We start from the raw sequence: 21,417 nt of genomic DNA, 5'->3' as shown, positions 1-21,417 counted from the left end.
TGGTGTAATAACTATGTCCAAAGTTTTGTATAACACATGAGGCCCTTTCTAGGTCTGCGGGGTAGACACCGAAATTTCTCTTTCACTTCACGCTCCTCCGCGGCCTTATATTTTTATGGGGTATTTCAGGCAACGTTATTCTGTTAGCAAATGGGTCGCTGATCTACATAACCATTCCCAAAGGTGCTATGATTCTATTCTCAATCTCAGATTCTCAAAATTCACTTTATTTCCCTGGATGCTGCTTAAGAAAGATATCCAGCACACTTGATTGGAATGTATATTTTAAAATTATTTGCTTTTATGTTTTCCTTTCCTTGCGTTGTAAATCCCCATTCGCTGATGTTTAGTCTTTCAGTCCCACCCTGTTTGGCGGGTGAGTTTACAGTGATTGAAAAACACCCTCGAAACGTCCGGAAAAGGGGGAAGACTACGACTCCCAGAATGCATCGCTTCCCGTTACTCCGGCCTTCGGCGGCTCAGGGACCGGGCTCTCCTTCCGGCCTCATTGGTCAGCTTTCCCACCAGTGAGGGAGCCACGGGGAGGGGAGACGCAGAGCGCCCGGGCTGATACATTTCCTGCCGCCACTTGGCGCCTCTGGGAAACGCGAAGTATAAGGTCTCGATTGGGTAGTATTTAGTTTAGGGTCAGAGGAGTTAGCCAATCAGAATAGGTCCATCCTCCCAGAGATCCCGCCCCTTCCTCGTGGTAACTTTCGGTGGCGGGAAAAGTTCGCAAGTTTTCGCGCCGGGGCGGGATCACCCGAGACGGTCCGCGCGGCTCTGCAGGAGGTAGCTGCGAGTTGACAAGCATGGCGGGGACCGTGGTACTGGACGACGTGGAGCTGCGGGAGGCGCAGAGAGATTACCTGGACTTCTTGGATGACGAGGTGAGGGAGGCGCTGGGTTGCGAGGCTCGGGAGCTTGGAGCCTGGGAGGCGAACGGGCCGAGGCTGGCCACGCGGGACGCCGCTCCCCGCGGAGCAGCGAACCGGCCGGGAGGTAGAGGCGCGCCGGGCCGGCCGGCGCAGGAGCCTTCCACCCTGATCTTTTAAGTTTCCTCGTGGTGGAGCCAGTCTTTACTTGGTTTTCTGTTCTTGAACCTTAAAGAGCTGTCGTGTGACTTTCTCCTAAGTAAGACTGATAGCCAGCTCGCGGGAGATTTGACAGGCTTTCTTCAAATGCAAACAAAACGGCAAAGTCCACTTGGATCTTTTAGAAGTCACTCCGGCTCTCTTAATTTGGGGGGTTGGATGGTAGTGATCTGCCGCCTTGAGGGTCCCAGGTTTTAGGGACTGACTTTCTGCTGGGAGGAAGACTTCCTGATTTGGCAGCTTTTTTCTTCAGTCCTAAATGAGATGCAGAGAAAAAGTGATTGCTATACAGGTGCAGGGGTTTTGTGTACAACCCCAGATTGAAAGCCATAGAATGCTAGTAAAGCATAGAATGCTGGTTACTAATGCTGTATCCGTAAACATATAGCTGAGGCCCCCAACTCCTTCAGGTTTAGATATGAGAACTCTTTCTACATTATACAGATGGCAGGGAATTAAAATATTTTAATTATGTCTATAACTTTTAAATGGAAGTTCATTTAAATATGAATATAAAGTCCCATTTAATTTACATTTTAACAAGGTTTGCATTTATTGTCCTTTTATACTTATTATGAGCTCATTTTAATTCCCCATTAAAGGTTGAGAAATGACTGCATACTGAAGCTGTTGGTAATAGGAATAATGGCGTGGACCTTGAGGAAGTCAAAATCCCTGCACTATCCCTTTTGGGTGTGTATGGAATCTGAGGCTAGTGAGTGAAAATACGGGAGAAATTGGGGTCAGCTCTGCTGCAGAGATTGACTTATTCATCTTGCTGTGAGAGCTGTCTCTGTTTCAAAACGTTTTTGAATTGTGGCTGTTGTTATTTGTGGTGGCGGCTATTTTGCAGGAAGACCAGGGAATTTATCAGAGCAAAGTCCGGGAGCTGATCAGTGACAACCAGTACCGGCTGATTGTTAACGTGAATGACCTACGCAGGAAAAACGAGAAGAGGGCTAACCGGTGAGTGGCAAGTGTTTCCGAGGATATATCCTGGCTTCCGGTGAGAATGACTCCTCCTTTCTCTCTTCCCTGCACTGGAACTGGCTGAAATGCTTTTGACCTTGAAGCCCTCATTGCCTTGTCTTTACTCCCTGGCCTTTATCATTTAAGAATGTCCACTTCTGTGTCCTGGCCTGGGAGCTCAGCTGGTTAGAACATTGTCCATGTACACCAAGGTTGCTGGTTTGAACCCTGGTCAGGGCACATGTAAGAATCAACTAATGAATGTATACATAAGTGGAACAAAAAATTGATGTTTCGCTCTCTTTCTCTCTCTCTCTCCCCACTGCCTCCCTTCTTTCCTCTCTCCCACCCACTCCTCCCCTTCTTCTTTCTCTCTAAATCACTTTAAAAAAATTTCAGAATGTCTGCTTCTGTTTGAGGGTCACTTGTTTTGAGTTCTGTCCTCTCTGCCTAATTATTCTTTCTCCTGTCCATATGCAGCCTCCTGAACAATGCCTTTGAGGAGCTGGTTGCCTTCCAGCGGGCCTTAAAGGACTTCGTGGCCTCCATTGATGCCACCTATGCCAAGCAGTATGAGGAATTCTACATAGGATTAGAGGGCAGCTTTGGCTCCAAGCACGTCTCTCCCCGGACCCTGACCTCCTGCTTCCTCAGCTGTGTAGTCTGTGTGGAGGGCATTGTCACTAAGTGTGAGTGGGTTAAAATAAGAGTCTGAGAATGGAGGTGGGATAGACTTAAAGGAGCTGGGAAAGCAGGAGAGGTGGAGTAGAGTGGGGTAGCTTGTGGCATCAGAAAAGTGGAGCATTAAATTACCAGGGGGAACTTGGAGGAGCTCCAAGTGCACAGGGTTTAGGAGGACCTTGAGTGACCACCTGTGTCAGCAGAATGATGACTTTTGCTGAGAGTGGAGGAGTCTTGGCTGTTGGCAATCTCCTCTTTCTAACCCTGAACTCCTACTTCTCAGTTGGGATCGGCTGTACTCAAAGTTTTACATGGGTATGGTGATGTTCTATGTCTAAGTGTAAAGATGAACAAATGACAAGTATTGCTGAAATAGCCTAAACCAGTTGGAACATTAGTATTCGGAGTCATCGTAGGCTTGCCCGGGTTAGGTCCCACCTTCATCACTGTCCATTGGATGAATGTATATATGCGCACGTTTTCCGTTCCTAGGCTCTCTAGTTCGTCCCAAAGTTGTCCGCAGTGTCCACTACTGTCCTGCTACCAAGAAGACCATAGAGCGACGTTATTCTGACCTCACCACCCTGGTGGCCTTTCCCTCCACCTCCGTCTACCCCACCAAGGTGAGGGGCATGAACGATTGGGCCTCTCTGGAGGTTGTAGTCAAATAAGTCTGTTTTAATGCAGGTAATTGGGAAGTATTTGAAGTCTTCTAAAAGTAAACAGGGTGAAAAGTAAGGATTAAGGATTAATCTAAAGGAAACAGATTGTTAGTCAGGAAATAGGGAAAATTGATGACTTAAAAAAAAAAACTTCAGAAAATTATGGAATGGTTGAAAAAAGGAAAACGCCATTTAGTCTACATCAATCTTTTAGCAAAATTTAATTTTATAGTCCAAGAGTAATATGAAAAATACGCTGTAATGCTGCTATGTGCTCTTTGCCAGTATTTTACTATGGTGTGAGGGGAGGTTGGTAGAAGCAACAGCTTGATTCTTAGTGTGCAGGCTGATCTGAATTGAGGATGGTGTGAAGCCTTAATGAGACAAAAGAAGATGATTAATATTAATTACTTGATGTCTAAACTAAGTCACAGAATACCTGTCCCCACCATTCTAGTTGAGAGCTACTGTATCCAGAGAATTGTTAGGTACCTTGGAGGACACAGGTATGTAAGACCCAGCCTTTGTCCTCAATTTTATCAACTGGAGGAATCTTAACACATATAAGCAACTAAAACAAGAATATTTTAGAATTATAATTGCAACTTCAGAATGATTCAATCTACCTCCAGGTGATACGTGGAGGTTTGGAGAGGTTGAGTGACTTGCTTATGGTCCCTGCTGGTGATAACCCAAAGGACGGGGACCCATGTCTTTTTACTTTTATAGGCCAGTTGCATTTTCTAAGTTATCCTACTTTCTAGAATCGTACTTCCTAGAATTTCTTCTCCAGGAAGTACTCAAGGAGTGCTTTTGTACCAACTATTGTGGCCAAGCTTCTTTTCTTGAGCCAAGAAATACATCGGACCTGGTGTCTGGAACTGCTTTGTTTATTGTGGTGCTTAAGAGTGTGGGCTTTGGAGTTACACCTGCCTTGAGTTCTGGCTCCGCTACTTATGGCGTGATCTTAGGGAACTTATTTAACCCCTTTTTAAGTCTGTTGTAAAATGTGAAAGATTGCTGTGATGATTCCATGAGATAATTCCATGAAATAATAGCAGTGTTTTGCACATTGTAAGCATTCAGTAAGTACTGTGTTTTTTTTGAAAATTCGAATTGCAAAGAAATAAAAACTTAAAAATGTTTTTACTAAAGTTTAACATACATACAGGAAAGAGCATACAAGCGTACAACTTGCTGGATACCTATAAAATCAGCATCCAAAACAGGAAACGGAACCTTACCAGCAGTCAGGGACCCACACTGCCGTGTTAGCTGTCCTGATGTCCGGCAGCATAGATTATTTTTGCCTATTTTTATTTTTTATCTAAACAAATACTTATAAACACTGTGTAGTAGCTTCTGTTTGTGAGATTTATCCATGTTGTGTATAGGTGTATTTCATGCATTTTCATTGTTGTGCAATTCACTTGTGTGCATATACCACATTTATTTAACCGTTCAGTTGCTGGCATTTGGATATTATCTAATATTTGGTTATTAGAAATCGTGCTTCTGAGAACTTTGTAGTATAAGGCTTTGGGTGAGTGTTTCTGTTGGGTATTACCTAGGAGTGGAAATATTGCATCCCAGTGAAAGCATATATTCCGCGTTAGTAGCGGAAGAATCTTAATTTAGATGTTAACGTAGCCATGGTCCCTTCAGACCATAGATTGCCTCTTCCCATTTAGATGGCTTGTTATTAGAATAGATAAGGTTGGCAAAGCTGGAGAAGATATGTGGCTTTCTTTGTTTTTTGGCTATTAAAATCTCACGAAGTCACCTTCAAAATATATCTGTTTCCCTCCCCAAATAAGTGGGGTATTTCTAAGGCAGGGCTGAGAGAACTGCTTTCTGCGTGCCTTTTCCAGGATGAGGAAAACAATCCCCTTGAGACGGAATACGGCCTTTCTGTCTACAAGGACCACCAGACCATCACCATCCAGGAGATGCCGGAGAAGGCCCCCGCTGGCCAGCTTCCACGCTCAGTGGATGTTATTCTGGATGATGATTTGGTGGATAAAGTGAAGCCTGGTGACCGAGTCCAGGTAGTGGGGACCTACCGTTGCCTTCCTGGAAAGAAGGGAGGCTACACCTCTGGGAACTTCAGGTAAAGGGTCAGTTGTGAAGTATCGGAATGCTATTGGCAGCTTCCATTTCTGGTGTTGGTCTTTAGTTTGCCACAATCCAGAGTTGTAACAGACAGGTGGAGCACTCCACCTGCTGGGAGATGGGATGCCTCTCTTCTATGATAACACTGCTAATACCATCTTATGCTAAAAGTGGGGTTTACTGATAATGTGATTTGTAGCTTCATGGCTTACCTGGGAGTATCTCACGTATTCCTGCCTCCTTCCCACATCTTCTACCTGAAGCTCTGCGGGTCAGCAGGAGATAAATTCCCGAGGTGAGGCATCGTCTGCATGTTTAGGTCATGGATGAACAGAGAATCAGTTGTTTAATTTAGAATAGCTTTTCTTTCTTTCTTTCTTTCACTTCTTCTTTCTTTGTTTTTTTGTTTTTCAATTTGCTGTTCTAGATTATTAACCTAAAAAGGTTCTGATGTTAGGAATAGAAAATAACAGGCTTTCTCTTAATTCTCTTCTTTGTCCCAGGACGATTCTAATTGCCTGTAATGTGAAGCAGATGAGCAAGGACATTCAGCCTTCGTTCTCTGCTGAGGATATAGCCAAGATCAAGAAGTTCAGTAAAACCCGTTCCAAGGTCTGGATGTCCTTCAGCGATTTGAGGGTGGGGGTGGATTTGTACGGGCCGTGTTTGGGCACGGCTATCTTTGAACTGGATCAGGAGGAAGGCCAAGGTTTTTCCTCCAAAGTATTTGGTTGTTAGCTTCTAGTTTTGACCCAGTCAGCAAGCAACAGATTGTTTTTGCTCTATGTTCTTTAATATTTCTGTTGTGCTACCTGCTGGGCTGCTAAGTGAATCTAATATAAAGAATAGGAGTTAGAATATCAACGTACCAGTGAGTCTTTATTGAAGACAGTGATACATTGTAACTTAAATTTAAAATATGTTATTTTTTAGTTCTCTTTGTTTTTTCTTGTTAAAGACTGTTCATATTTAGAATTGAACAAAACATAATGCATATGTGATAAAGGTTAATACTGAAGCACAATACATTCTCATTGAGCCTGGAAACACTTTTCTGGCTTAAAAATTAAGATCATTTAGTGATTAATATCAGTGGGGAGTGTAACGATAAGCAGATTTCAGCCTTGATCAGGGTTCACTTTTTTTCTTAAAGATTAAACCTCCAAGCAAGTTTCGGAATCTAGGTTTTCTTTGGACCTGTCCTGAAGATCATCTGATGGCTGAGATTTGTCTTAGAGAGGAAGCTTTTAGGACTAAAACAGTACTCATGTACTTGCACTTCCTTAAGCATTTTGTATAGGCCACAGTGTAAAGTGGAGTTCAGCAAAATCCCATTGAATCTCATTAGGCTTTTCATGCCGTTGGTCTTTCTCCTGTAGGATATCTTTGACCAGCTGGCCAGGTCACTGGCCCCCAGTATCTATGGGCACGACTATGTCAAGAAGGCAATCCTCTGCTTGCTCTTGGGAGGGGTGGAACGAGACCTAGAAAACGGCAGCCACATCCGCGGGGACATCAATATTCTCCTAATAGGTATGGTGTTGGGGGTTTGCTGCAGGCGCCTGGCTTCCCCTTGTGGAGTGTGGGGTGGGACGCTGCAGCCTGTAAGATGGTATGATCTGTACCGGGCTGTATTTCAGTCCCATCAAAGGGCAAAAGCGAAAGTGAGTCTTTTTATTATTATTATTTTTAAGTCTCCTGGTTTATATATCTAAAATACATTCCATAAGTGCTAAAGGGAAAGTGAGGAAAATAATGTTAACAACCTGTTACTGTATTTCTGTTATTCCAAGAGCTGTTCTATAAAAGCAGAACTTGCTGGGGAGTGTGGGGGAGTTTCTTAGGGAGTCACCGCTGCCCCCGTCCAATTCTAGGAGACCCATCGGTTGCCAAGTCTCAGCTTCTGCGGTATGTGCTTTGCACGGCCCCCCGGGCTATCCCTACTACTGGCCGGGGCTCCTCTGGAGTGGGTCTGACCGCCGCTGTCACCACAGATCAGGAAACAGGTAAGGGAGCGTTTAAGGGTCCTTGGCAAAAGTCCCAACAGTGAGGTGGAGCATAGCTTTGGGCGCTGGCTCTAGGTACTGGCTCGTGTTGGCAAGATACACTTGAGAGGTTAGTTTGGGCCAGATTGTAGAGGACTGAGCATGTGGCACTAGTGGGTGTGTTAAATTTAAGTTTGGGTTGCCTTCTATGGACAAGAATGTCTCCTAGAAGGCTACTTAAAAGAGTTTTGAAGGAGAAAGCAAATTGGAAGGGAAATAAAAGTGAAAATTGTACTATTGCCTAAATTGGAGGAAGGGCTTTGAAGAGTAGTGAAAGAGACCAGAGATCAAGTTAGGAAATTACTTGAGGATGAGGATGAAGAGAAAAATCTATGAAGGAAGTTGATTGGAGGCTAGTTGCTTAGGGGTCAAAGTGGAGCAAGGTGATGACGTACATGTTAGAGCTTGAAAATGTGACCCACCAGGGATTCCTCTAAGTGCCTAGGAGCTGACCTCACTGTATTCTCATGTGCGACAGTGAGAGGTGCCTAGGAGGGGGATTGAAGCCTCCCTTCTGTCCCCTACAACCTGGACTGTATGTAGCATGCATTGTTACCTCCCTACTTCCCAGGGGAACGCCGTCTGGAAGCGGGGGCCATGGTCCTGGCTGACCGAGGCGTGGTTTGCATCGACGAGTTTGACAAGATGTCTGACATGGACCGCACCGCCATCCACGAAGTGATGGAGCAGGGTCGCGTCACCATCGCCAAGGCCGGCATCCATGCGCGATTGAATGCCCGCTGCAGTGTTCTGGCAGCAGCCAACCCCGTCTACGGCAGGGTCAGTGGAATCAGGCCCTTAACCATTGTCCTCACCTCATTTAGTTCTGCCGAGTAACTGGGCCGAGAGGTTCAGTCCAGGTGACCCAGGGGAACAACGAGCCAAAGGCCAGAGTAAGCTTATCGTCCTGTTACCATCCTGGGTGTAGGGCCACGGTTCCTCACCCATCCTACACATCAGAGCCCCCTGGAAAGTTACTTATTTAAAGTAACTTCAGAAATAGAAAGGAAACAAAAAGGACCTGCAGTCTCACCTCCCAGGTAACCTGTATTGACATTGAAATGAAAGCACTACTACATGTGGTAGGAGGATTTACAAACAGAACAGAGATACAATGTGGGAATTAATTCTTTTCCTATTTTTTCCCAAGAGACAGCCACTAACAGCTCTTGAGTGTTTTTAGAAAATAAAAATTAATCATGTACCAGCAATAGGAAGAGGGAGTCATTTTGCAGGGTTGGTCCTGCCTTGGGAGTGGGAGGGGCAGAATAAAGCTTGTGAAGGAGGCTGGTTTTAACACCCACATGCAGCCTGTTAGGGCACTTCCTTGTCCTTTGTATTGGTTTTTGCCTCCACTTTACTGTTTTCTTGTGTTCCCAGTATGATCAGTACAAGACCCCTATGGAGAACATCGGGCTGCAGGACTCGCTGCTATCCCGGTTTGACTTACTGTTCATCATGCTGGACCAGATGGACCCTGAGCAGGATCGGGAGGTCTCGGACCACGTCCTTAGGATGCACCGTTACAGGGCACCAGGGGAGCAGGATGGTGATGGTGAGACCATGAGAAGAGTGAGGAAGGGAAGGGAACCTGAACCGATCCCGTGGTGTAAGGCCCAGCTAAGGGGTGGTGGGTGTCAGAGGTGATGTCAAAGATGCCCCCTTCCCTGCCTGGCTACCTCCCCTTCTTGCTCACTGGAGATTCTTCTGGTGTGTCTTTTGTCCATTTCTGGGTCTGGGAACACCTTTAAGCATCTTTGTGGGCCAGGTGGTTCCACCTTCCTTACTTGTGGCTTTCACATGTCTGCTTCCTTATGGGTCCTTGCTTTGTGAGTCTTGTCTCTCTTCCTTCCTGTGCTGCAGAAGAAGTGATTTCCCCTAGGTTAAGCTCTTTCTTACTCTCTCAACTTGGGTTTTCTAGCTATGCCTTTGGGCAGTGCCGTGGATATCCTGGCCACCGATGATCCCAACTTTAATCAGGAAGACCAGCAAGACACCCAGATTTATGAGAAGCACGACAACCTTCTGCATGGGAACAGGAAGAGAAAGTGAGCATTTCTCATACCTGTCCCTTGAGGGAACCTGAGATTTGTGTCTCATTAGAGCACGTGTATATCTAGTGTTGTATCTTGTTAGGGTGTGTGTATGTGTGTGCGCTGCCCAGGTTAAGGTTATGCTTGGAGTCATAACCACGTGGGCCTGTTTTCTTTCCTTTTGGATCCATCGATAGACCATTTTTTTCCTGGCCACTTGCCTTGTAAATGTTTGTGAGTGGTTACACTTAGGTTCTGATCTCTTCCTAAAATGGAAGGCTTGATGACATACCTAACCGATGTGGGGGTGTGACGGCACCCTCGTACGTGAAGGGTTGCCCAAGTCACGAAGCCGTTGTGCTGGGTTCCTGGTGACGGGTCAGCAGACGGCACGCTCTGGGGGCTCTGCAAGTGGGTTTGGGTAAAGGAAACTGTGATCCGGCACTCGAAGCGTGAAATGTGAGGTCTTCTACCTCTGTTTTTGGCTGTGGTGCAGTAGGAAGCATAACATAATCTTCAAATTTGTTGGTTTAAGAACATAAAATTTGGAGTCAGAAAACTGAATTTGAGTCTCCTTACGCATCTCATAAGTCATACTTTCCTATTTATAAAATAGGGCAAATAATAACCTCAACTTCTTACCTCACAATTAATACCTAAGTAATACCTGTAGGGTTAAATAAAAATATGTGAAAGGGCCTTGTACATGTTCCATGTGAGATTCGTGATAATGAGTTTTAGGCTGTGTCTGCTCTGCCCCTTGACCTCTCTAAGGAGAGGCAAAGCCACTCTCCCAGGCAGGTGCTGAGGTGTGGCAGGGCAGTGGAATTCACTGTGTGTGGGTCCAGGGAGAAGATGGTGAATGCAGCTTTCATGAAGAAGTACATCCACGTGGCCAAAATCATCAAGCCCATGCTAACACAGGAGTCAGCTGCCTACATTGCAGAGGAGTACTCACGCCTGCGCAGCCAAGACAGCATGAGCTCCGACACAGCCAGGGTGAGAGTCCCCCAGGGCAAGGGGGGTCTGCGAGTCCCTTGAATATGTGGCTGGGAAACAGTGCCTCCTATCTGAGAGCTCTGAAACCATTTTACTGTCGTGGTTTTTTACCTTTTTCTTTCTGGTCTTCACACAATTTTAATCATTTGCGTTTTCAGAGGAAAATGAGATGAGAGCCCCAGAGATAATATGTATCAGGTCAATTCAGGTAGTATTGGCCCCCGGAAGCTGTGATCTATTTAGCAAACATGAGCAACTTCTGGTAACTGAATTAGTCTCTTTTTCTGGCATGCGGCATTAAAATATGAAGTGCTGTCAAAGAGCCCAGATTTGGGGTGGGGAGGCAGAACGGTGGATAGAAAGGTCATACATGCAGGTTTAGAAATACAAACCACAGTGTGGCACCTGAAAATGCTGGAGACAGATGAAGACGCTGTTAACTCTTCCTGTAGACTTTGCAAAAGTGGTATGAGTCTCAGGGAAGGATTCCTGGAGTGTGATACTTGAGCTGGACTTTGACAGATGATTTGGAGTTGGGCAACCCTGGTGGTTTGCCAAAGCTATTTCTCGAAACCTTACACACCAGCCCATGAATTTATCTAAATGTTTGGGGGCCCTTTAATTCATACAGGATTTCACAGACCCAAGTCCAAAACCCTCGGTATGTGATAGAGACATAGACTCTTGGGTTTAGATGTGATCCCAGATTGTCTGCTCCAGCCGCACACCAAGACAGGCGTTCCATTTTCTAGACTTCCTGCCAGGACGTCCTCGACACCCCGCTGAAAGCATGCCTAGTGTGCCACTGCATTGAAGTGTTAGCGTGTGCTTCTCCTTACTGCACCTAAACTGCTTCCCTGTGGCTTTTACCCGTGGGTCTCAGTTTCGTGTTCTGGAGATTATGTGTGACTTGTCTTCAGATTAAGTAGCCCCTGTCTCAAGTTTCCCGTCACGTGAATGCATTCCAGTGTGTCAAAGGCCCTCTCACGGAACCTGGTCATATGCCAATCAGAGCTTATAATGGAGTATAGAACCTCCAGACTGCTAACTTTCTCAATCACAGACAGGTCTGATTAACCTGTATAAATGAATATAAATGAATTTGGTTTTGAATGGCAGATTGGGTTTAGACGATAATTGTGAAAACTTGGAAGTAGCAGTGACCACATCATCACTGATGCATCACTCAGCGGGAGACGAGGGGTGACAGAGTCCCAGCCCTTTGTTCTGATCCCAGGTCTTCAGCTAGTTTTTGCACCTTGCACAAATCCTTTTACCTCTCAGGTCATAGTTCCCTTATTCATAAAGTAATGGGAAGGTTGGATACGGTCAGGACTTAACTAGAAGGGCACATCAGAATCACCTGAAACTTAAAAAAAAGTTGAGTACATAGGTCTAGTACTAAACACATTCTGATTCCTTAGGCCAGCGGTCCTATTCAGACAATAACAGTTTAAAGAGATAAAAGCACCCCAGTTTGGCAGGCGCCCACCCCCGGGAGAACCATTTGGTAAGAACACGTCAGAGTTCTGCTCTTCCTCTGGACTCACTGAGTTTAGCCAACTTCTAAAAATGTGTCCTCTTTCATACCTCTCCCTTGGTGTGCCTTGGACAAATTACTTGAGTCTCATTTTGCTCACCTACAAAACTTTCCAAGAAAGTAAGAGTGTGTCATGACACAAAGAATGTAAAAGCAAGGTTCTTGATGCATCTCGGGCCTGCTGTAAGGGGTTACTTCTCTCCCATCACTTTGGTACTCTTTCTAGGCTTTTTTGACTTTTCCAGCTGTAAGATGCCTAGTTTTCTTTCCTGTTCACCCGCTCTTCCCTCCCTCAGCACTTTCTCACACATACTTCCTTGACGATTTTCGTCTTTCTGAATTTCATACGGTAGTTACAGAGAATACAGGGCTCTGAACCCTTTGCCTGGACTTCCTGGAGCTTTTCTGGTGGTGTCACCACTTCCTTCTCCGTGCAGTGGGAATGGTGGGCGTGCCTGAAGAATACGTGTAATTCTGGATGGATAATCAATCCTCTTTTTTTCTCTCCTGCAGACATCTCCGGTTACAGCCCGGACGCTGGAAACCCTGATTCGATTGGCCACGGCCCATGCCAAGGCCCGCATGAGCAAGACTGTGGACCTGCAGGACGCAGAGGAAGCCGTGGAGTTGGTCCAGTACGCTTACTTCAAAAAGGTGGGGATTCAGGTGCCTGGCGAGAGGTTCTTCTGAAATAATCGTTGCTGCTTGGGCTTCACAGCCTCCCGCGGCTGTCAGCTGTGCCTGGGTCAAGCAGAAAGCAGCGTCTGTCCGCCAGTGTTCACTCGGCCTCCCTTTCTCGGACCTGCAGCGCCAGTGGTTCCCAGTCCTTGCTGTGTGTGAGAACCAGCTGGAAAGCTGTCAGTACCGGTGCTAGACCCCCTGGAAGGATGCTGGTTTCACTGGTGTGCTGTAGCTTCTCTGCTTCCTTTGCCTCTTAGAGGAGCAGATGTTTCTAAAGGATTGACCTTGGTAACCTACCTCTTCCTTCTAAACCTTCCTTCTGTACCTTTCCCCCTCCTGTATCTTTCCAGGTAGGTGTTCTTGTGACACCTCAAAACCTCACGTCAGGAGTTGAACTCTCAAACTTGGTTCTCATCATATTTCTGCTTGTGACATTGCATCTCTGTCATTTTAGACCTTGAAGACTCGACTCCCTTTTACTCATTATTCCTGCCCCTGGACCCCCACCCCCCAGTCTGGTGAATTGTAGCATTTTGAGGTTTAATCGTGGGTTTGATAAGTCTTTCTTGACTGTCTCTTGCTAGGGTTTACATTACTTAAATGTAAAGTAAACTCCTGATTTATAAAGAAATGAATTGTTTCTCACTTAGCCATTATAGCCTAGAGTTTTGTTTTTGTCTTTTTTTCATTCATTTCTTTGTTCAGTAAACACTCATTGAGTACCTACTGTGTGAAAGGCTTTGAACACTTCACCCAGCATTTCTAAAGATGGGTAGCAGCCTATCCCTTGGTCCTGGTTCTGGGACTTGGGGACAAGAGAGGCTTAGGTGAGTCATTAGACCCATGGACATCATTTCTGCTGATGGTGCAGAAGGGACTCTTACTCAGCGGTCTTTATTCAGTTCTCTGGCATTGGTGACCCCTCTCGCCCACCCATACATACCCGACTTGGCCCTAGGTTCTGGAGAAGGAGAAGAAACGTAAGAAGCAAACTGAGGATGAATCAGAGACGGAAGATGAAGAGGACAAAAGCCAGGAAGAGCAGGAACAGAAGAGGAAGAGGTAAAGTGGGGCAAAGGGCAGTGAGAGAAAGAGACTCCAGTTGGGGCAGGGGGAGGCGTGGAGGGTAGATCAAGTTGGTAGACATCGGGTTCTTCCGGGCAAGGTGTCTGGGTCTTCAGGGTTTGGGGGTGAAGGTGGCTTGGACAAAGGAGAGAGAGAGTGAGCCCCACTGTCTTCAGTGGGGTGGCATTTGTCCTCTTTCCTGCTCAAGAAATGTTGAATAGCAGGAGCAGTAACTCACTCGGAAGTTTTTGAGTATATATTTCGGAATTTTTTCCTCAAGATTCTTTATTCCTCCTGGGACTATGGTTGAATTTGTGAGGGTGGGTGATAGGGAAAAAGCATTGGGAAGCAGAAAAAGTAACAGTTCATACAGGCCTGGGCGTAGTGTTTCACTTTGGTTCTAGAAGCTTCTGGTTCTTTTTCTCAAGGTCAGAGGAAAAGGGTAGGGCTTCCTAAAGCTTTTCTTAACTGCAGTGGGTATTTTAGGAGGAAGACTCGTCATCACTCAGATGCCAAAGATGGGGACTCATATGACCCCTATGACTTCAGTGACACGGAGAAGGAAATGCCTCAAGGTAAGAGAGTGTCCCTTTCTGATAATGAGGTGGCCCCTTTGACTCCTGATGTTTTAGTTGCTCTGTGCTTCGCATTCTATGGGGGGGCCCCCCATTTTCTCTGCCTGGGACCCTGTGTCCAAGAGGTTTATTCCAAGAGAGCCTCAGAAACTCATAGCAAAACTTTGGAAAATAAGCTTTGCACAGTTGTTTGCTTTCCTCCTGGGTCAACTGTGCTTCTCACCAAGCCTGGCGCCAGCGCCCAGATAACGGGTATTGAGGGTCTCCTGCCTGACACGTTCTTAACATTGTTCCTTCGTTGGAGATTTCCCTTTGTCCTAATTGTCCTTCCTGGTCCTGTAAGAGCCCTAGGAAATAGTTTCCAGCAGAGTCATTGAGGGTGGGGAGCAGAAAAGGTCACTTCTCTGGTGTTTTTGCAAATGGCTTCTTCACCTTGCTGTCTTCTCACTCTGCAACCATTTACCCTCTCAAGTGCAAACTCCGAAGTCGGCGGACACACAGGAGACCATGGAAGCCCAGCAGGTGGGGTTGAGTGAATCCAGGTGAGTCGGGAAGTGGATTCCATGTGTCCTGGCAGGCAAGGACTTCTTCCGGGGGAGAGGGTATGAAACAAGCTGCCTGTCAGTGGAGCTCAAAACCAGAGGCCCAGGGGTCTTAAAATACATTTTATATTCTGTTTCTGATGCTAAACTTAACAAATTTTGCAAAAATAGTTTGTAAAGAATTCTTGTATACCCTTTACAAAAAAAATTCCTAGGTTACACGTTACCATTTGCTTGCTGAATAATTCTTTCTGGGTGGGAATTTTAAACCTGAAGTCCTTGTGAGGCCAGGAAGAGAAGTCTTAGAGCATGGGTAACCCTGCGGCTTTGGGTCTTCGGTTCTTCTCCGTAGTAGGAGATACAGGTAGATAGATAGATTGGCGTATAAGTATAAAAATGTACGGAAAAATGGAGATGGACTTGTGTATAATTTATAGCTAAGGTTTTCTGAAACTTGTGGTAAAAACTCTTCATCTCAAATGACAATTCAGTAAGGAAAAACCAAATATAATATTTTTATATATTTATGAATATAAAAGTATGTATTTACAAATGTAAATATATTCGTATATTTAATATACAAGTAAGTATATTATACATACATTATGTAAATATATAAATAAAGGTATGTAAATATAACTATATAAATACGTAAAATATATTTATTTTATATAAGTATATGTAATTATGCTTATATACAACTTAAACATATAAGTATGTATTGATATGTTTATAAATTTAAATATAAAATATGTATATATTTACAAATATAAATATATGCATATATATATGTATATATGAGGTCTGTCCGGAAAAGTCCAGCCATTGCTAATATAAGGAGAATGGTTTGCACGACATCAGTGTACCCTGGCAGCCAAGGAGAGTGGACTGGAATGCGCATGCATGAACAACGATGGCTTCACTGTACTAGTCATGCGGGTGGTAGACACCACAGAGTGACCTGTGTACTGTGTGACTGTCGCATTCACAATGACTGAGCTGAGCAAGTAGAGCAATGAATACATCAGATTTTGTGTTAAGCTCGAATGTTTCTCCATGGAAACTATTCTGATGGTTCAGAAAGCTTTTGGGCAAGATTAAAGATAAGGAGAGAATCTTAGAGGCATCAAGAGAAAAGGAGACAGTTCCCTAGAAAGGGGTTCCCATAAGACTGTCAGCTGATTTCTCAAAAGAGACCTTACAGGCAAGAAGGGGCTGGAAAGAAGTATTCCAAGTCATGAAAAGCGAGGATCTACATCCAAGATTGCTCTATCCAGCAAAGCTTTCATTTAGAATGGAAGGGCAGATAGAGTGCTTTTCAGAAAAGGTCAAGTTAAAGGAGTTCATCACCACCAAGCCCTCATGTGAAATATTAAAGGGATTTATCTAAGAAAAAGAAGATAAAAAATATGAACAGTAAAATGACAGCCAACTCCCAGTAATTAACAACCACACCTAAAACAAAAACTAAAGCAAACTAAGCAAACCACTAGAATAGGAACAGAACCACAGAAATGGGGATCACATGGAGGGTTATCAACAGGGGAGTGGGAGGGGGGGAGAGGGGGGAAAGGTACAGAGAATAAGTAGCATAAATGGTAGGTGGAAAATAGACAGGGGGAGAGTAAGAATAGTGTAGGAAATGTAGAAGCCAAAGAACTTATAAGTAGGACCCTTGGACATGAACTATAGGGGGGGAATGTGGGAGGGAGGGGATGGGCAGGATGGAGTGGAGTGAAGGGGGGAATAGGACAACTGTAATAGCATAATCAATAAAATATATTAGAAAACAAAAACATCTACATTTTTTTAAAAAAGGCTTTTGGGGATGATGCAATGGGCGTAGTGCAAATAAAAGTGTGGCATAAACTCTTCAAAGGTGGTCGGGAATCCGTTGAAAGTGACCCACATTCTAGAAGACCTGCCGCAGAACACCGGAGAACGTTGAGTGTGTGCAGGGTTCAATCAGCAAAGATCGGTGACTGACAGTGTGAGAACTAGAAGCTGATCTGGGGATTCCAAAAACTACTGTGTCTGAGATTTTGAAGTAGGATCTTGGCATGAAATGTGTTGTGGCAAAATTGGTTTCGTGATTCAGGAAAATATGATGGGGCAGCTGATGGCGATTCCAACAAAGGGTTTTGCAGAGTGTTTTGAACAGTGAAAGAGATGCTGGTAGAATTGTGTGAGGTCCCAAGGCTCCTACTTTGAAGGGGACTGAGGTGTCATTGAGGTGTCATTGTCCTATGTACAATGTTTCTTGTATCTTGTATCTTCAGTAAATGTCTCTTGTTTTTCATATTACATGGCTAGATACTTAAATTTGTTTTTTTTTTTAATGAATTGCTATTTGTTTTGAGATGAAGTGTTTTACCACTAGTTTTAGAAAGTTATATCTATAAATTTTGTTGTTGAACTGAACGCCAAAGAAACTCAATGACTAAGGATTGATTTTTTTCTTTTATTACCTTAAACACACACACAACACAGTATGTTTACTGAAGTAAATTGAAAACATGGAAAAATAGAAAAAAACATTAAGATCAATTGTAATTCCACTCCCCCAAAATAACTGTGGAACTGTATCTGATAGCACTTTCTAAATCAGCTCATGTATATCTCTTTCTGATTACTGCAGAGTGTCCATCCATAATACGGATGTGTAAAATTTTATTTGTGTTTTCTAATGATGGACGTTTAGGTTCTACAAATCTGTTTACTGTAAAACATTCTCATTTATCAGTGTGCACTTGCACAAGTGTAGCTAGCTGTAAGGTCAGTTTCTAGAAATGGACTCCCTAGGTCAAAGGATATGTACTTTAAAGTTTTAGTACGTGTTGCTAAATTGCCTCCCAAAGATGCCATCCAGTTTACATTTCTACCAACAGCGTATGGAAGTGCCAATTTCCCCACACCCTCAAAGGCCTCTTATTTTAAAATACTTTTATTTCTCAGTGTGCTGAAATTGAAGGTTTCAGAAGGTTTTAGGTTTAAAGGGGGAAACTCGGGTGTGGAACAGCCATCAGAGGTGCGTGTGTGTGTGTGCATGTGTGTGTGTGTGTGTGTGTGTGTGTGTGTAGAGGGTGACTACTGCACTAATGCCTTAGGTTTTCCCAACATAGATCTTGCCCAAAAGCATTTGGGTTTGTCTACGCCTCCTTCACCCACGTTTTCCTGTCTTGGGCAGGTTGAAGGCATTCAAGGTGGCCCTCTTGGAGGTGTTCCAGGAAGCTCACGCCCAGTCGGTGGGCATGAGTCGCCTCACAGAGTCCATCAGCCGGGACAGAGAAGAGCCATTCTCCTCAGAGGAGATCCAGGCAGCGCTGAGCAAGATGCAGGACGACAACCAGGTCATGGTGTCGGAGGGCATCGTCTTCCTCATCTGAGGAGGCCTCGCGTCCAAACTTCGGGGATCTGCCAGGAAAGTCCCCACCCTAACCCCCATCTTGGTCTTTGCCTTCCTTCCTATGAATAACAGTGTTTAATTGAATCGAAGCTGAGAGACTTGTGCTGAAGCTGAATCAGGACTTGGAGGCTTTGGGGATGAAAGCTGCCGTGAGGTGGAGAGTAAAGTGGGAAAGGGCCAAGACTATTGCGTCTTGTTGCAGAAGACTGGCTCATACTGCCCACGTCCATCCCCAAGCGAAAGACTTCTGAGTATTTGGGGGCTCATCTGGTGTTTGTTCATCCTTTCTGGCTTTTGTCTCCCAAGCACTTTGGTCTGGAGCAGGCTTTAGGTCGTCTTACACTGGTGGAGAGTTCTGGAAGCAAGTCATGGAGGCCAAGAAAGCTTTCTTTGCACAAACATCAGTCAAGACTAATACAGTGAACCTTTGGCCTAAATACTCAAGACTTTGAATATACTTACCCATTCTTATTCTATGCATATGGCCTTAGTACTGCGTGCTGTTACAGACATTTAATTTTGTTTTTCTTACAAGCTCTGCCCTGCAAGATTTGCTGCTCCTGTATTTGCATGAATCCACCACAAGGTGGCAGCAGGCTACCGCGCACTCTTTGGAGGTTAGGTCTTTAGGCAGTTTCCTTCCTTAGTGATACCAGCATTTATCAGTTCAAGTTGTACACGCCAAACCCTGTTGATTTGAAATAGCTAAATGGCCACAGGAGGCCAGTGAGTGAAAGTCTAGGAGGAGAAGTGATTCTCTACTGGCTTTCCGGGCCCGAATCAAATCCCCTTCATGAGAAACAATACCTGATGTATCAGATACCTTAAAATCATGTGAGTTTTGCCCATAAAGAAATTTTCTTACAGGATTCTTGTGAAACCACATACACCTGGGTATACAGCCTTTGGGATTTGTTAGTCTGTACAGAAGTTTGTAGAGGGGCCAGGGCAATATTTCTACTGTTGTATGATTTGAATACCTTCTGGAAAACATTTAAAGTTACTTAAATTAAAAAAAAAAAAACCCAGTGATTTTATGGGGGCCTGGGTCACGTGCACTGGAAGCTGCTTGGAAGAGAAGAGGCTCTGCTGGTTCTCAGCTGTCAGAGGGGTGAGGAACTTCCTCCTTTCTTTGTGCTGGGAGGAGCCCCTCACTCTGAAGATACGAAGCAGAAGATTTTCTTTTTTCTTTGTTTTTTCATGGCATTAGGTTTTTGAAGGGAAGACAGCATGGTTGGGAATTCCATGTCATCATCTTTGTGATTTATTTTCCCAGATGTGAAATGCAGGTCCTAGTGGGAGTGATCCAGGGAGCGCAGTTCCAGGGGGGAGAGGGCAGGAGTCCTGGAAAGACTTTGACATTGAGACCGGCAATGGGTGTGATGTACCGGAGGCCCCAGTGGGCGCAAAGACGGGATTTCCTGCTCTTGAGGTCTGCGGGCTGCGGATATGTATGTCTAACGTGTCAGCATTCTAAAAATGAAAAGTATACAGGGGTATGCAAAGTAGGTTTACAGTTGGTATGGAAAATAATACAAAACAATATGTAAGAACAGACTTTCACTTAAATTAAACCTACTTTTGCCCATCCCCGTTACTGAATGAGGACACACAAAGTAAAAAGCTATAGGAGTTGAGGGGCCAGCGGAGAATCGGGGGGGTGGAAGCTACAGGTGGGGTGCTGGTGTAAAGAAAAGCTAGGGGTTTTCAGGGGTCTTCTTAAGTAATATGTCCAGAAAGGCCAAACATTTTGTCAATAGGACTCTTACTCTCTGTCCTTTGCTCCTGAGGAAACTGAGGCACAGGGGGAGAGAACCAGGAGCACCCAGCGTTTTGTTAGTACCTGTAGTACCAACTTTACCGTGCTGACAGCTCAGCTCTGCAAGCAAACGGAAGAACAGAAGGTAGAGGACTGTTTCAGGAGGCCACAACGGACAGTAATTGTATTAAAGTAACTTACTGTTAGGGACTCAACAAATCTCTACCATGAGTTTCAAAATGTATGTGTATTATTTCCCAACTTAGGACAAAAATAAAAGAAGTCGGTAAGCACTTAAAGAAGTTTATTGCCAGGAGCTCGCAATTCCTGCTGCCTGACCCTGAGAAAGGCAGCTCAGGCCGAGGCCTCCGGGCAGGCCGGTGCCCCAGAGGGCACAGATTGCAGTGATGGCCCAGATTTGTCAGGAAAAAACACAGGCTTTGTTCCCAAAGACAAGTGTTTACATTTAGGTCTGTCATCTGAAATAGTTAAAATAATTGGTGGGGCTAGGAGAAATAAAGTGTACCTTGGAAAGTTATGCTACCTTATTCCTTAACTCTCCTGGATAAGTGAAGCATCCATATTGAAGGATAGTTTTCAAGAGAGGATTTGGTAAGTTGCGGGAACTGAATCTCTTCTCTGCGACCAAATAACTTTGGTTAGGTTTTGTGCTGCTTGTCCGGATCTGTAGAATGGGATGATTCCTGCCTGTGGGGTGCTCGTGGGACGTCACAGAGCAGGTGGTTAAGTGCCCACCGGCGTGGAACTACTCCCCAGTACTTTCATTCGTACCGCAAGTTAAAGTTCCTGGAGTAAAATGATTGATTTGGACAGGTGTTTCATCTCTAAAAAGTGATCCTTAGATTAAAACCATTTAAAGTGGTTTCTCCCTTGTTGAGCTCTGAACTCTCCCCTTCCTTGCTGTTCCTGTCGCCCAGTCAGTGTGGCTCTGACTCAAGCGCTTCTCACATGGAGGCCCCCCTACTCCCAGCTTCTGGAAGTGGGTTCTTCAGCCTCTCCTAAGGCTTGAAGTCTGTCCAGCGTGGGCAGTGCCACCTTAATCCTCATAATATGCTTGTGAGGCAGGGTTATGGAGACAACCTGGAGGAGGAAGATAAAGAGCTTTGAAAAAGGCTCCCAGAAACCAGAGAATGCATAGTTTACCCCCTTCTCATTTTCCGGAGTTTTCCAACCACACCAGTTGTCCTACTGATTCCAGACTTTGTCTGAGATGACATCCACTGAAGCGGATTA

General features: G+C 44.8%; 1 protein-coding gene across 1 annotated transcript; it reads left to right on the top strand.

Annotated features, from left to right (window-relative positions):
* Window positions 1-488: 488 nt before the first annotated feature.
* MCM3 (minichromosome maintenance complex component 3) lies at window positions 489-21,198 on the top strand. Its single transcript, XM_024557888.4, has 17 exons — window positions 489-890; window positions 1,948-2,060; window positions 2,544-2,752; window positions 3,237-3,367; window positions 5,278-5,516; window positions 6,022-6,130; window positions 6,898-7,051; window positions 7,393-7,524; window positions 8,135-8,343; window positions 8,944-9,118; window positions 9,485-9,611; window positions 10,445-10,595; window positions 12,649-12,789; window positions 13,775-13,878; window positions 14,368-14,456; window positions 14,929-14,998; window positions 18,186-21,198. The coding sequence occupies exons 1-17, from the start codon at window positions 813-815 to the stop codon at window positions 18,382-18,384; spliced, it is 2,430 nt and encodes an 809-aa protein (XP_024413656.1). The 5' UTR covers window positions 489-812; the 3' UTR covers window positions 18,385-21,198.
* Window positions 21,199-21,417: the final 219 nt, after the last annotated feature.

Source organism: Desmodus rotundus, chromosome 11 (assembly GCF_022682495.2).
Source record: "Desmodus rotundus isolate HL8 chromosome 11, HLdesRot8A.1, whole genome shotgun sequence".
NCBI classification, from domain to species: domain Eukaryota; kingdom Metazoa; phylum Chordata; class Mammalia; order Chiroptera; family Phyllostomidae; genus Desmodus; species Desmodus rotundus.
Note: the sequence above shows the minus strand (reverse complement) of the source record. Positions and strands in the feature narration are given on the sequence as shown.